The sequence below is a fragment of the Chanos chanos genome, chromosome 3, assembly GCF_902362185.1.
Source record: "Chanos chanos chromosome 3, fChaCha1.1, whole genome shotgun sequence".
Classification (NCBI taxonomy): Eukaryota; Metazoa; Chordata; class Actinopteri; order Gonorynchiformes; family Chanidae; genus Chanos; species Chanos chanos.
Genome location: NC_044497.1, coordinates 23,407,501 through 23,425,000, shown reverse-complemented (window position 1 = coordinate 23,425,000; position 17,500 = coordinate 23,407,501). Strand labels below are relative to the sequence as shown.

Genomic DNA, 17,500 nt, shown 5'->3' with positions numbered 1-17,500 from the left:
ACTCCAGTTTCACCTAAATCTGTCAGCCAGTAAACATTCACGCTGCTCAAAACTCACTCCAGTTTCACCTAAATCTGTCAGCCAGTAAACATTCACACTGCTCCAAACTCACTCCAGTTTCTCCTCTGTCACCCAGTGAACATTCACACTGCTAAAAACTCACTCCAGTTTCACCTCTGTCTGTCAGCCAGTAAACACTGACACTGCTCAAAACTCACTCCAGTTTCACCTCAGTCTGTCACCCAGTAAACATTAACACTGCTCTGGGATTCTCTCTGAGCTTAACTCAGCTGGCAGGAGCTCTCTTTGGTCTGGAGTGCACCTCCCAAACTCCTTTCCACTTGCTGTCCTTGCTGACCCTGTGCCGGTGGGTCTGAGCAGCAGCTGATTAGCATGAGGCTAAATTGTCTCCCTTGGTCTGTCCAGCAATTAAGACAAATAAGACCAGCCTGCACCCCTGTAATTAGCATTAGCGCAGCATTGTTAGGGTGATGAGTTTGTTGGGGGGTTGGGGGTGTCTCAGGAAAGGGCACACTTCTGAGTCATACCTCATACACAGTGCTCTTTCGACTGAAAGCAAACCTCCATGATTCACCCAATCAGTCTGTCATTACAGCGATAATTACCATGTCAGAGGGATGACGTTTGACCTGTCTGGGAATGAAGCTGCACAAGACAGAGGCAGAGATCTTGGTCCAGTCTGGGGGGGGGCATTAAAATACAGTTTAGAAGGAAGGGTTTTTACAGAGTTTTTATGAGGAATACAAACTGCATATGAAAGGCATTAGCTTAACTCCTCTGTGTTCCCGCCCCGCATGGCTCCTCTCACGGGATGCTGCAGAGCTGCGCTCTGTTGAAGACGAGGAATTGTGAGGAGGGACAAACGAGCTTCTGTTGACTTTTTCCCCTCTTTTTAGCATATTCACTGAATTAGATCTGACTGCATGGGCTGAGATATTCATTAGCGTTTAACTGCAGTGTGTAAGACTGCTGGAGAGCCAGTGGTAAACTGGAGGCACTGATGTGCACATTTCCCCGGGAGAGAGGCGTGTGATATAGATGCCCACCGCGTTCACCCTGAGGGGCACTTACATACCCAGGTGAGCTTAACAAATGACAGACGTCCTCATTTACCAGGGCTTAGTGTAGCTCTCAGTGTAGCTCAGCCAGCACACTGGGGTGTGTGACCAAGCTGAGGGGCGGGGGACGGGCAGATTAATAGGTTGGCGTGGGAGGGCGGGTGGAGGCCAGTTGGAGTTGGCCTGGTGCTGTTAAACAGGGTGGAGAGGAAGTGAGAGGGGTCTGACAGTCCACTGTCATCCCGGAACAGCCAATCCACCTTCCCATCAGCATTCTCACAGACACAGGCATAGCCACAACTAAGGGTCTGCATTGTGTGTGTGTGTGTGTGTGTGTGTGTGTGTGTGTGTGTGTATGTGTGTGTGTGTGTGTGCGTGTGTGTGTGTGTGCATACTGTACGTATGTGTGTGTGGATGTATGTGTGTGTGGAGGATTACAGAGGGGACTGTATACTGGGGATTTGCTTGATTAGTTCCAGATCTGGTCGATGTTCCAAGGCCACCATGAAACGGAATGAGGGAATGGAGGAGAGATGGGGGAATAGAGCGATGGGGGGGAGAAAGAGAAAGAGGAAGAGAGGAGGAAAAGAGAGAGGGAGAGGGAGATGCCGCAAGAGGGATTAGAAAGGAAACAACAGAAAAGACCCAAAGCCAATCAGCAGTCATGGTCCTGTGCCACTTCCTGGGATTGCAGGAAGACTCTCATCTCCAGCATGGCAGAGCATCTGCCCCTCACAGACGGCCCTTTAGCCATTCCACACAGACAGACGTTATGGACACACACACACACAAACACACACACAAATGCGCACACACACACACAAACGCGCACACACACACACACACACACACACACACACACACACACACACGCACAAACACACAGACACACACAAACACACGCACAAACACACAGACACACACAAACACACGCACACACACACACACACACACACAAAACTCTAACCCTAACACACACACTCAAACACACAGACACACACACACACACACACAACCCTAACCCTAACACACACACCCCACTAGACTCAATTTGATTTTATGCAGGGACATCACCGCGACCTTCTTTTGTCCTAGTTCTGACTCTGTTAGGATAAACTGAATGTTGAGAAGGAGCAGTGTGTTCAGGCCATGTCCTCAAGCCAAGAAAAGACAGGCAGCTGAACCTCACTGCCCGCTCACATGAGGGAAATGAAATGTTTCTGTTGTTGCACTGTACACAGGTCAGGACTGTGTGAAGGGAGAAAGACTTAATATACTGCTTAAAGTATTAGAGAGAGCTGACTGAACAATCTGTTAAAACCCCTCCCAAAAAAGGAATACATAAAGCCCAGATGAGGAGACAGGGGCCTGCAATAACACAGGCCATGTCAGAGGTGTAATGGCGTAAAGGGGATGATGGAGAACGGAGAGTGGTACTCACAGCTGGTGAACGCTGCAGTTGTAAAACTTCACCTCTGTGCTGATCAGCATCTGCCCAGTCTCTTTAGAGTTCAGTCTGAGTTCCACCCCTGACCAGTCTGAAAAGACACAGAGAGGAAAAGAGCATGAAAAAGAGAAAGAAGGACAAAGTCATCAGAGTCATTCAAACAGCCGTCTGATAATCTTTTGGCGATCATTGTTGGAAACTGCAGCTTTCCTGGTATAACCACGTACAGTAGTACAGCAGAGTAGGATCATGGTTACACTAGGATTAGCTCAGATTAGTTCAGATTAATCTGTAAATGTTTAACAAGACAGCTCTGATCAGACAAAACACCATGGCCAAGCCAACACTCAGCCAACGCTGCCTCAGGTTATCAGCTCTGGAGGACTGACAGGATGTGGGGGCAGTAGAGTGAGAACATTCTTAAAGTGCTGGTCTTAAGAATCCTCTTTGACACAGTGATTTCTGAATGCTGAGGAATACTGGGTGAGGAAGACTGAATGCCAGTACTTGATAAATAGGCCAGTGCTTCACACTCAAAAAAAAAGAAAGAAAGAAAAAAGAGAAAAGTGCAGGCCAGCATTGATCAGCGTGACACACAGTGTGTGGGAGTCTGATGTGAGCCACGGAGCACTGTTCTCTCCACTCCACCTGCTCTGACTCCCCATTATATTATTCACACAGAGAACACTTCCAGGGAAAAAAATATCCATATTAAAAAATGTCCATATTAAAAAACATATCCATAGTTTTATACATTTTTACCACAACTGTTTCCACACATGCTTGACTTACAGTAAAGGGCAGAATATGTCCAGCTTTTCTGCTTTTCCTGAGCATGCTCCACTGTTTGCTTCAGAAAACAGATGTGAATGCTGATGATTAGTCTGGTCTGCTGCAGGTATGGATGCTAATCCATGTGTTACTCCTTATGTCCCTTACGTCCACTCACAATCAGTCTTCATATGCTGAGAAAATCCATAAACCCCCTGTGGGCGGGCTGGGATCTGAGAGACGCCCAGGGATCTGCTGGCATTTACCTGCATAAGCTCAACGATTGGACGCCAGTCCTACCTGCCCTCCCAAACGAGAGCAGAGGACTTATGGGTAAACAGAGCTGCCATTTATCCTGAGGACCCATGGGATTAGAGTCCCACAGACAACCCCTGTCTCTCACATCTCTGTGTTTACTGTCTGGAGCTGCACTAAACCCCCCCTAAAAACTGCTTTAAACATTCTAATATGAATAGACAATTGAACTTCAGTTGATTTCTGTACATTATATCTGATACATGGGACCAACTGCTTCAGACTGTCTGCTCTTAGTGAGACAGTTCCCTTAATAAAGTGTGCAGTGGCTGTACTGAAATCTCATTCACTCTGCCAGCTACATTCAGACAGAGCTCAACAGCCTTTCCCAGATCAATGGCAGGTGCCTGCTGAACATACACTCACAGTCATTTGTAGTGGATTGTTATTAGTACATGTCCAGGGCCAGTTCCACCAACAACCTCACTGCGCCTCAGATTACAATCTTGGTTGCTCACAACTGATCCTAGATCAGCTGTTAAGAACTCACACTTGTCTGCAGTCATAAATGTTGCACGTTTGGGCTATAATCCTCCTTCCCGACACTCACGCAAACCAGCCAGATCAGCTCTACTGGGAGTCAGTGTGTCTGTGAGCATGTCTGCAGGCCTCGGGGCTGACCCCAGGACAGTATGAGCTCATTAGACTGTCCTCTCCATGTGAGCCACTGGATCGACAGCTCATGTGCCATAGCACTGTGTCTAACTGCATGAGTACCCCGTGAAAAAAGCAAAGCTCCTGGTTCTACTGGAGAGGATTATTAATAGACCATCCGTACCACAGGCACAGGGAAGGGAGAGAGAAAGAGCGAGAGAGAGAGAGAGAGAGTAATGAATGAGAGAGAGGCTGAAAGAGTTTGCAATGGAGAAAGGGAGGGAAATTTAGAGTGCACGTAACCCTTGACTTGATATGAAGGGACAGAGAGAGCGAGAGAGAGAGAGAGAGATGCAGACAGACACAAAGAGCCAGTAGATCAACTTCAATGACAGACATCAAATACGAGCTGGGACCAAGCAGACAGGTGACAGTAAAAATGCCTGTGATTTTTAAGTCTTAATAGTATGTGTACTTTACCTTGGTCAATGGGGATAATGGGTACGTCTTTGGCAGCTGGAGAGACGCATAAGATCTGATTTCCATCTACTGTGCCTTCCACCTCTGTCAGATTCCCAAAGGAGCAGGTGATTCCGGCGGAAAGGTCCGGAACATAGGTCACTTTCACCAAAAGCTAAACACGACAGAGAAGAATGATTTCAGCAACAAACAAAAAAAGGGGCGACAAAGCTCAAACCACCATCGCCTCAACAAAAACCTCAGCAAAGAAAACCAATACAAAGGCTGGCGGAGTGTACAACTGCAGCATCCAAAATCTCACAAGAGATCATGTAGATGATATTTACATCTAAGCAGAGAAAACACTCTTTGAGCCAGAGGAAATACTGTGGCTTAAAAAAACTCAACTTGTCTGAACTCAAGAGCCTGTAGCCTTGGCCCCGTATGCACAGCCCTCTGAAGTAGTCTCCTGAGCTACGGGTGTCGACAACAGTCACACTAGAAATAAATATATTCCACTCCACAGTCAAGTGAAGGAGTGTGAGTAATTACTGCCATGGCAATTCTGTAGATTGCTGTTCGTGTTTATTTTCTGCTCCATTGTTCCCAGTTTCCTTATTGTTTTAGATGTTTTACCTGACACACACAGGCTGCCTTCAGCTAAAGTCTGGTTTTAAGGGCCAACTTCACACCCAAGTCAGACCACATCAAAATTCCACTTGTCGCCCATACTTCCTCTGCCCTTTTCATCAAAAACATTTCCAACACGTAAGAACGTCTTTAAAGAATCTAATGAATGAAAACCACAGGATCATGCCTTGTCTACTCGCCCCAAGGCAGCTAAATTGGTGCTCTGGTGACTTTGACCAGTTTCGCTAATTATTACTGCTGTTAGTTTATATAGACTTCTTGGGCACACGAACAAGGAAAACGAGGGGAAAAGCAAAGGCTAGTCCATAAAGAGCCAAAGCACAGTCCAAAACACTCACAGACTCTAGTGACTGCTCTGTTTCCCTGAGTTACAGAGTAAGGCATTCAGGTTACGTTGTCCTTTGCAGTCAAACACTGAGAAATGCTTGTGGAGACCATGAAAAGGAGAGCTGTGACAAAATGGTAAAGTCATGTTTTATCCAAGCTTTTTTAATTTGGTCTGATGGTATTCTAGGTGTGGGGCGGTGGGTGTTTGTGTCCGGGAATCCGTGAGGAGACGCGTAATTGTAGACAGCATTTTTTAATAAAGGTAATTTGATTGTTTAGCCACTTTTCATGCTCCCTGGGCGCTGTTGCAGATGGGTTGCGTTGTCATGACGATAGTCTCCTGCCACTCCGCCATGTGTGGGGCTGCAGAGAGAGACAGCCTACTGTATGAGCTAGTCCAATCCTTACCGATGTTAGAAAACTTACAAATCATTCCTCAATATACAGCATGAACTCTTATTAAACGCAAGGTTTGTATCCTGCATTCCTCAGCCTGCCGCTGCATAAACCTGCCTGTCATCCCCGTCTATCAACAAAGCAGATATGAAGAGATAAATAGGACAAGAGGGGGAATAAGTGAAAACAAAGGCAACTTTTTCTCGCCCTGTGTTGTTCGAAAACCCTTACCAAAATAAACATTCCTTCCTTCCTACAAAACAAACAGAGCAGTCCACTCTCAAATTTTGACATCCTACCCACACATACACCCTCTCCTGCTGCCTGGCCATGCATGCTTACACCCACACACAGGCACACACTATACACTAGACACAGAGCTGAATATCTGCCCATCTGCCCAGGGAGATAAGATACAATACACAGCCCATCCAGAAATAACACCTCTCTCTCTGTGAAAGACTGTGCACACACTGCTGCAATGCTGTGTTGTAGGGGGCATGGCAGTCATGACTGCCTTACCGTCAGCTCAGCCACGGCCTTTGAACAGGCTGCCAAGCAGATTAGACAAATCCTTTTAACGCTAACCCATTTTGGTTGCCCTGTTCACATTAGAGGGAAAAAAAGTTTAGCTCATTCACTTCGTCAGATTCCTCCTAAGGTTTTATTGCTCTAGTCAGGGTATCTCTGCTCGTCATCAATGTTACTCAAGGCCCTGGGCTTCTGCAGGACCATGTTTAATTAAAAAAAAAAAAAAGGCCATACAGATAACGCTGAACTGAACTAAAAAAGGCTCTGGTTACTCCAATTGGCCTGGCTGAGTACATACTGTGACAAGACTGTTAAAGGCTATAATCTAGGGAAAGGCTCTGGCCCAGTTAAAGGCTATGGGTTCGGTGAAGACTGTGGTCCAGTTAAAGGCTATGGGTTCGGTGAAGACTGTTGGTTGGGGAGACTGGAGAGGAAAGTTAGGGTTGGTTAGGGAAGGGTTGCAGGTTAGAGGAAGGTTAGATGAAGTGTGGAGACGGATGCTATGCAGAGGCAGAAGGAGGTTCTCACAGGGACACTGGGCTCAGAGACGGCAATGCTGTCAGGGTACACAGTGGCCTTCACACACTGATCCAGCGTGGCAGCGAAACGGTATGGTTCATTCGCACGCTCACAGCCATCTCTCGGAGAACACCTAGAGAGAGAGAGAGAGAGAGGGAGAGAGGTGCATTAGTCATAACAGACTCTAAATGTATAAGACAGTGAAAGCATAAAAGACAAAGACACACACACAGACACACACACACACACACACACACACACAAACAACTTCTGATTTCAGCAAAAAGTCTAATTTGAATGTGGTGATAGAAGAACAAAAGGTTTTTGTTCTCCACCATGAATAACACTAATTTAACACTAATTAATAATAACACTAATTAACTGCTAATTAATTAATTATCCCAACGCTGATTTCACACCTTATCCACATGTCATATCAGAAAAAGACAGGGAAGAGTTTCACAACAATATAACACGCGACATGGATAACAACACAATACAACACGATACGACACAATACAACACACCACATAGAAAACAACACAACACAATACAACACAGAACAACACACCACATAGAAAACAACACAACACAATACAACACAGAACAACACACCACATAGATAACAACACAACACAATACAACACAGAACAACACACCACATAGATAACAACACAACACAATACAACACAGAACAACACACCACATGGATAACAACACAACACAATACAACACAGAACAACACACCACATAGATAACAACACAACACAATACAACACAGAACAACACACCACATAGAAAACAACACAACACATTACAACACAGAACAACACACCACATGGATAACAACACAACACAATACAACACAGAACAACACACCACATGGATAACAACACAACACAATACAACACAGAACAACACAGAACAACACACCACATGGATAACAACACAATGCAACACATTACAACATACCCATATAGATAACAACACAACACAACCCAACACAATACAAACAGTACAACACAGCACATAGATAACAACACAATATAACACACCACACAGATAAAAAAACAACAAAACACAACACAACACACCATACAGACGACAACAAAATAAACCACAATACAATACAACATAACACAGTCCAACACGCTACATGAATAACGACAAAATGCAACACGACACATAAACAACAACACAATACAACATGCCACATAGACAGCAACACAATAAACCATAATACAACACAATACAACACAAGAAAGTAAAACAATACACCTCCGATCTCTGATAATATCACACAGATGTATTCAATCAGCATATGATACAAATATGCACAGACAAATCGTTTTCATTCAAAACTGTCTGTACTTTCCCCACATTGTACAAATACACCATAATGGGATGAGTAAACCCTGTTCAAATACATTGTAATGGGATAATAGTGATAATAATAATAATAGTAATAATAATAATAATAATAATAATAATATGTTTATGTAGAGCCCAATATCACTATTTATAGTCTCAAAGGGCTTTGCATGTCTATAACAAAGTCAAATAAAAATGATATTATCCATAAGTTCGAGAAAATAGATAAATCTTTAATATGGTTTTAAAGCTATGGAGAGAGTTTGCCTCTCTAACATCTGTAGGTAAACCATTCCAGAGGAAGGGAGAGCGGTAGGAAAAGGCTCAGTTGCCAGCAGACTTCTTTTTAGCTCTTGGAACGATTAATAGTCCAGAATCTTGTGAGTGCAGGGTACGAGGGGGATTACAGGGTGTAATTAGGTCAGATAGGTAGGCCAGCGCAAGGCCATGTAAAATTTTATATGTTAATAAGAGGACCTTAAAATCTGCCCCTGTATGAATTGGGAGCCGATGAAGGGCAGCAAGGACAGGTGTAATGTGGTCAAACTTCCTTGTTCTGGTCAGAATTCTGGCAGCACCATTCTGGACCAGCTGAAGACTTTTGGTAATAGAGGCAGGCAGACCAGAGTACAGAACATTGCAGTAATTGAGGCGAGACGTGACGAACGCGTGAACAATGGTTTCGGCATCAGCCAACTTCGAAAGCGCCTAATTTTAGCGATATTACCGAGGTGGTAAAAGGCAGTTTTGGTTGTGTTTTTGATATGAGTGACTAGCGAGAGACTAGAGTCAAACATCACACCAAGGTTTTTAGCTGAAGAGTTTTGAGAGATGATGTAGTTGTCGAAATTTAGGGTAAGATCATTAAAAAGATGCTTACGCGTAGAGGGACTAATGACCAGCATTTCATTCTTGCCTGCGTTAAACATCAGGAAATTTGAAGACATCCAACTCTTAACAGCACAAAGACACGCGTCAAGGTTAGTCAATTCAGAGCGGTCATTGTGCTGGATAGGTAAGAAAATCTGAGTATCGTCAGTGTAACAATGGAAGTTAATGTTGTAACTTCGAATTATATCACTCAAAGGGAGCATGTAAATAGAGAACAGAAGAGGGCCAAGGACTGATCCCTGAGGAACACCATAGTTAAGCTCACAGTATTCAGAGGTCACATTACTATAGTGGACCCACTGCTTTCTCTCAGAGAGATAAGATTTAAACCAAGAGAGCGGCAGGCCACGAATGCCAACTTGATTTTCCAGGCACTTTAACAATATAGTGTGATCGACCGTGTCAAATGCTGCACTCAGATCAAGCAGAATAAGAATAGAAGTAGCACCGGCATCCATGGCTAATAAAAGATCATTAGTTCCTCTAGTAAGAGTGGTTTCAGCAGAGTGAAAACACCTGAGGCCTGACAGAAATATTTCAAACAGATTGTTAGAGGACATACGGGCTATCAGCTGAGTGACTACAATTTCTTCAAGTATTTTTGAAAGAAACGGGAGATTAGAGATCGGCCTATAATTATTTAAGGCTTCAGGGTCAAGGTTTGGTTTTTTAAGTACAGGCCTGATCACAGCTTTTTTAAAAGCGGTGAGTAAAACAACAGATTTAAGTGACGTATTTAGGTTTAGCGTTGTTGGGCCGAGAACCGAGAAAAGCTCTATGTAAAGTTTAGCAGGTAGGGGATCAAGGAGGCAAGAGGCTGGTTTAGCAGAGTGCACCAATTTGGACAGTGTGTCTAGAGAGTTAGGGTTAAATTGAGTTAAAAGGTGTACATCATGATTAATCTCAGGCGCATTTACGGAGAACGTGCAGGCAGTATGAGTAGGATGAGTACACCCTGTACAGATACATCAAAATGGGATGAGTAAACCCTGTACAAATACACGTTAATGGGATGAGTAAACCCAGTATAAATACACCAATAATGGGATGCGTAAATACACTGTAACAGGATGAGTACACCCTGTACAAATACGCCATAATGGGATGAGTAAATACACTGTAACAGGATGAGTAAACCCTGTACAAATACGCCATAATGGGATGAGTAAACCCTGTACAAATACACCGTAATGGGATGAGTACACCCTGCTATTCCAGTCCTGGTCTGTGCGGTAACTTGGTGTAAGTGCAGCGGTGTGTCACAGAAAACACAGAGTGTGTAATGACTGCACAGAACTGAATCTGGTCTCACACTGCTCCATCCATTCCACTTAGTTACTGCCCCCATCAACAGACCTCAGATCAGTTTTCTAAATGTGTTGACTCATCTTAATCATTATGAATGAAAGATCACAAACTGCACCCATATCAGCCTTTATGCAGAGTAACATTTGGGTGAAGGAAAAGGACTGCAGGGGGAGAAGACGGTTCCTGTTCACGCTCCTGTTCTATGACAGAACCTCCAGACCACCAATCCTCTAAACAACATGTCCTGACTCTCTTCATCTTTTCCTTTTCCCCTCTTTTCTCAGATTCTGATTCACTCATCCTCTCTCTCTGTCTCTCTCCCTTTCTCTCTCTCTCTCTCTCTCTCTCTCTCTCTCTGACTCATTCTTTGATGGTGTGGGCTGTTAGTGTGCAATTTCTCGTGTCTCTTTTACATCACTAACTCTCCGGGGGAGGGGGCACTTAATGAGCTTGTACATGTCACGGACGTCTTGTGTGTACCTCCCCGTCTGACAGTACCAACAGCAGTTAAGCCCGGAAAAAAGAGAGAGAAGGAGAGAGAAAGAAAAGCTGATTTTGATTTTGGAAGGGAAGGGTTGCATGGGGCTGCTGTGGTTGCCATGGCAGCAGGAGGCGGTCATTATCTCTAAGTGCTACGCAGAGCTCTATCTCTCTGGGCTCTCATTAGCTGAAGTGTGCCCCCCCCCCCCCCCACCTGTCTGAGACTGTCACTCACACACTCAGGTTCTTTGTCTGAACACTGGCAGGACAGTGGCTTATGTAGACGGTCACACACACAGAATATGTTTGAGGAGATTAAATTGGGTGTCATTAAAATGCATTTGAAGACATATGCTTTTACTACTGCAAAAAAGTCTCATCTGTATATGTATGCACACCCACACACACACACATGCACAGGCACACATAGTGTTGAAGCCCTTGCGTCCAGAGACACACAAAGAGACACACCCTCTATGGTAACTGTAGGACCCTGAAAGCCTCTTCTACAACAAGAACACACACACACGCACACACATGCACGCACGCACGCACGGACGTACACACAAATGCACACACCCACAGACTACTGATGCCTTCTTCCGGCCCTGATTAGAAACTATAACACAAAAACCATGTCAGCACACTTGCCTCTCCACCCCTGAATCTGTCTTTCTGTGCGTGTGTGTGTGTGTGTGTGTGTGTGTGTGTGTGTGTGTGCGTGCATGCATGCGTGTGTGTTGTATGTGTGTGTGTGTGTGCTCTGGGTGACAAGGGAGGGTGATGGTGGTTTTGGGGTGGCGGCTCCACTGTCTGCTTTAAATCCTGTGTTCTAGACAGGCAATTACTCTGTCCTTCCTCCTCTACACACACACACACAGGTAGAATAATACCAAAGACATGATAAGATATCCTCTCTACGCTTCGTCCCAAACTCCTCCCAGGGGTGCAGGCAAGGTGTGCAGGTAGAGACGGGCAGATTGAGTGTGGCTCACTTTTAAAAAGGGCTGACAGAGAGGAGACATTTTACAGACAGGCCCCCAGAGGTGGGGAGATTATAGAGACGGACACAATTTTTTTCTTTGTTTCTTTTTCTGGCTAAGGCAGGACAACCTGAGCTTTAAGAAAGGCAGAGGAGGAGAGGACATGAGGACACACCGGAAGAGAAGAGAAGAGAAGAGAAGAGAAGAGAAGAGAAGAGAAGAGTAGAGAAGAGAAGAGAAGAGAAGAGAAGAGGACTGTGATACATTTCTGCGCTCTCAGGTGTGAATGAGGTACAATGTGGAGTCCACATACATGCATAAGCTCTGGGAGAGGAGGATTGTTTGTGTGTGAGTGCGCATGTGTGTGTGTGCATGTGTATGTTTGTGTGTGTGTGTGTGTGTGTGTGCATTCGTGTGTGTGTGTGTGTGTGTGTGTGTGTTTATGTGCATTCGTGTGTGTGTGTGTGTGTGTGTGTGTGTGCGCGCACGCATGTGTTACACAGAGGGAGAAAGAAAGAGAGACAGAAACAGAGAGGGGAACACTGCAGGCTGCGTAATGCTGTAAAATGTGAATGTGTTTAATATTCAAATGGATTATGAGTAATACAGTAATTACATCTGTAAAAAGCCTCTGAGTCCCTGCTTCAGTCCGACTCAATGTGTCACTACAGACAACATGAGAGATACACACACATCTATCACACAACACCTATCACACAACATCTATCACTCAGTCTCTATCACACAACATCTATTACACATCATCTATCACTCAGTCTCTATCACACAACATCTATTACACAGTCTCTATCACACATCACCTATCACACAGACTCTATCACACAACATCTATTACACAACATCTATTACACATCATCTATCACACAACATCTATTACACAAAATCTATCACACAACATCTATTACACAGTCTCTATCACACAGTCTCTATCACACAACATCTATTACACAGTCTCTATCACACAACATCTATCACACAACATCTATTACACAACATCTATTACACAGCATCTATCACACATCATCTATCACACAGTCTCTATCACACAACATCTATTACACAACATCTATTACACAACATCTGTTACACAGCATCTATCACACAGTCTCTATCACACAACATCTATTACACAACATCTATTACACAACATCTATTACACAGCATCTATCACACAGTCTCTATCACACATCATCTATCACACAACATCTATTACACAACATCTATTACACAGCATCTATCACACAGTCTCTATCACACAACATCTATTACACAACATCTATTACACAGCATCTATCACACAGTCTCTATCACACAATATCTATCACTCATCATCTATCACACAACATCTATAACACAGAATCTACCACACAGTCTCTATCACACTAATGCCCCTTTGAACAGTCATAGTAACGAAGGTTAACGCATTGACTCCCTCTCAGTTCAGTCCTTTTCTCTCTGATGAATCCTGTTTACCAAAGTCCATGGCACAGCAGCAGCCAGACACACAGAACTATGCTCCAAATCAATATCTAATTAGGAGTTTGTTTGAGAGATTGATAGATGCAGTTCTGATTCATGCTAATGCAGGGTTTTATCAGCGTTGTCCTGCAGAGCAGAGGGTGGGAGGGAACAGCTCTACAGCAGGTAATGAGGTGTGTGTAATTGTTATGGTAATTGTTCAGATTAATATTACTTAGATATAGGTGATGGCCGTGCGTTAAATTGCATATGAAAACGATGCTGAGTAATTACAAAGACATGAATATTGATTGTGTATTTGGAGTTTTATTAGCTGGTTGGTGCTGGTACCATTTTAGTATTGATACAGTGGGTGTGCTGGCCATTTGTCAAACACAGAGACCAAGACTTTGGACGGTTCTGAGGTCTGAGAAAGGAAAGAGCTCAGAGACACTCAGTAGACAGGCAGCATCCAGAGCAGTTCTCAGACTCTGACCCTAATCAGCACCATGTCCTGGCACCAGAGTTCCAGAACTGGAGGGGAGTGCCCATTCACACAGCAGCCCCTGCAATAATGACAGTGCTTTGTAGATGATGTAGTTGGAAAGTGTGGACCGTGCGTGTGTGTGTGTATGTGGGAGTGAGAGAGAGAGAGAGAGGGAGAGTAAAAGAGGACTGATGTGAAAAGGAGATTTGGAAGTGAGTACAGTAAGAAGAATCACAGTGTTCCCCTCATACTTCTGTCCAACACTAAACACCAACACAGCTTCTCCTCTCAAAGACAAACCTCCATCAGGCTCTAGAGGAGGTCAAGTCAGCCCATCCCGGAGATGGGGAGAGAGAGAGAGAGAGAGAGAGATGTATTTATCTCCCTACAGCGTGGATCAAAGGCAAACTCATGCTGTGAGATGCGTCTCATTCCTCCATAGCCCAGAGCGGCCATGCAAACAAGGTGCCAACAATAAGCAGTCCACAGCATATCACATGATCCAAACCACAGCTGTAACCTCCCAATTACTGCCTTTTTTCTCTTCATCTGAGATCAGCTCTTACAAATGCTTCCCCTCTTCACCCAAGGCCAAAAGTTCCTCAGATGGACCTGGATCACAAAAATCTGGACTTCAAGACAATGAGACCCAGGGTTCTCCAACCCTCATGACCTTTGACCGTGCCTGACATTTGATCCTGCCTCAGTTCTCCAGGCAGCAGTGTTTTGTTTTGTTTTGTTTTGTTTCCCTGTAAGTGACTGTATTGAATGCAGAAATGGAATGGCTACTGTAGATATGAGTTTACAGAGAGGGAGGGGGTGGTGACAGAGGGAGGGGGGGCATTAAGTGAAAAGACAAGAGTTTGAAGGCCAGTCAGACTGCACCAGACTGCCACAAGCCTCTCCACTCCCACACAACCACAAATTTACTCAAAGTAGACAAGACATGTTTGTTTGCTACTGCAATCAAAATACCAACCACTTTTGTGCTGCTAAACACGCCTCATCAAGCACTCTTTTTCAGTGCTCTTTCCCTCTTTCGGCCTTCTTTCTCTGCCCGCACACCAGCTGTCAGTTATTAGAGTGAGAGTGAAAGAAAGAGACTGAAAGAGGAAATAAGACAATGTGCAAAATGTGTCACTTCTAACTCTGTTATCATTATCTGTAGAAACAGACTCAAACGGAGAGAGTGTGTGAGTGTATGTTAGTGTGTGTGTGTGTGTATGTGTGCGCGTGTGTGTGCGTGTTTGTGTGTGTGTGTGCGTGCGCGCTTGTGTGTATGTGTGTGTGCGTTGGGGTGGGGTATTAAGTCAAGACTGATTGTGGGAAATGCACCCACAGTGGCCACAGCTGTGGCTAAAGGAATGCTGGGACATGCGAAAGTACAGGAGAATCCAGACTACAGGCCCATGGGAGAACCTGTTGCACACAGTCACAGTGGTCTAAAGTAGTGGTCTAAATGTGGGTAATAATTGCCAGTTCAGGCATGGCCCTGTGCAATATAATGCATCATAACCACTGAGACGTTGTAGACGGGCAGAGTTCTATTTAAAATAAACAGTCTTTCATAGACAGAGTTAAGAGTGAAATTACAATGTATGGTGCATGGTGATGCTATCCCTGCTAAGGTATGCAAACTACCAACAACATGGGAAGTGTAACATATCAGCCAACCAAAGCCGCATGGCGGGGAGAAAAATGCTGAATGAGACAGGCAATTATTTGTCCCTGTCCTGGTTCCATGGCGATATAAATTACTTTGAGTGCATTCCCCGGGGCCCAGTGCCATTACAATAATGATGATTGTAGCTAGCAGCGCTGACACACGTATCGGGCTGGAAAGGTCCTGATTCTAATGTGTGGGAGGGACACAACAGGCAAAAAAAAAACAAAAAACAAAAAACAAAAGCTTTTTCCACTGCTGTCAGAGAAATGTGATATGGTTACAAACTTCTTAAAACATCTGCAGTCACTGCTGTCACAGCCTTGGATGTGCAGTTTTTGATAACAGTTTTGGGGGCTGGAGAACCTTTGAACTGAAATTTGTCCAAAGTGTTGTAGTTACGCAAACCAGCCACCAGGTGGAGAACACAGACTCTGTGTCCGGGACGCAAACTGTGCGACAGCTGCGGAAACCCTTAAGTTCACCTGCGCCATTTTCACAGTACTTTGATCACTGTAAAAACAGCAGAGAACTTTACAAAGGCACATGTCTTTGTCGCAGTGCTATCAAACACACAGCTGTGAGACTGTTAACCTTTGGTCAGCCCCGTTTTATTCTCATGGGGACAGTGTGCCTGCGATTTATGCTGAATTGGTGGTAAAATCAGTCCGCGCTTGAAAAGAGCTCATTTTAAGATAACTGTTCACACTAACATTGCCGGTTTCTGGTGGGAGGAGAAAAAGATTAACTTACATGTTGTGAAGGACACACCAGCCACAGTGTGGGTCACCCGAACTCAGACACTCTCCGCAAGTGTCGTACTGCTCACAGGACTCGATGGGCACCTGCACGACCTGAAACAACACAGCACAGAGGTCATGATCAGTCACTGGCATCAGAACGAGGGAAACAAACACACCTGAGACAACACAGCACAGAGACCTCAATCAGTCACTGCAATCAGAACAAGAGAGACAAACACAGACGTCAACAGAGACTGGTGTGGTTTCAGTGGCCGTTAAAAAAATACTCATTTCACATTCAGTGTTTTGAGTCCAAGCTTTCATGGAATTCTTTGAAAAGAAAAGGAGCGAGAGCTCAGAGTGTGTGGTGTGAGCTGCTAATTGGTTTCAATGGAGTCCAGTTGAAATGCGACATGGGCAATATTGATTTGTCTCATGTGGGGAAGACGCAGGCACCAGGACTTCATCACAAAACTCTTTACTCTATAACACAAGAGATGGCAAAACACAAACACAAAAATAAACACAAACACAAATGATTGGACTGAGAGAGCACTGAAGTGTCCATCTGTGTGTGTGTGTGTGTGTGTGTGTGTGTGTGTGTACACATAAGAGCAGACACGGTAAATGTTTGTAGCAATCTACATTTGGCGAGTTTGCCTGGGTTAACTGATACTGGGAGACACAAGACATATGTGTGTGTGTGTGTTTTCCAGATAGGCTTAGATAGGTGACAGACACATAGGAGTGTGTGTTGTGAGAGCAACTGTCCTGGTGTTGAGGGGTTTATGTGAACAGGTGACAGAGGTCCCGGCAGCTGGGAGATCTGAACATGGCTTTCTCCTCTCATACTCACAGACTCCTATTATTTTACTCCACTACATCTGTCCAGCTAGGTATGAACAACATAAACCTCCCTCTCTCTCACTCTGACTGTCTGTCTCTCTCACTCTGACTATCTCTCTCTATCTGACTGTCTGTGTCTCTCTTTCTCTTGGTTCTGCCT

At 44.5% G+C, this 17,500-nt stretch overlaps 1 protein-coding gene across 1 annotated transcript in view; it reads right to left on the bottom strand.

The window, feature by feature from the left end:
- Positions 1-17,500, bottom strand: part of plxna2 (plexin A2) — a 181,864-nt gene that overhangs the window by 69,427 nt on the left and 94,937 nt on the right. The window contains exons 4-7 of the mRNA XM_030769868.1: positions 16,505-16,605; positions 7,099-7,222; positions 4,687-4,840; positions 2,521-2,617 (exon numbers count right to left, since the gene is read on the bottom strand). Of these exons, the coding sequence (XP_030625728.1) occupies positions 2,521-2,617; positions 4,687-4,840; positions 7,099-7,222; positions 16,505-16,605 (476 nt within the window). The remainder of the gene's footprint in view (positions 1-2,520; positions 2,618-4,686; positions 4,841-7,098; positions 7,223-16,504; positions 16,606-17,500) is intronic.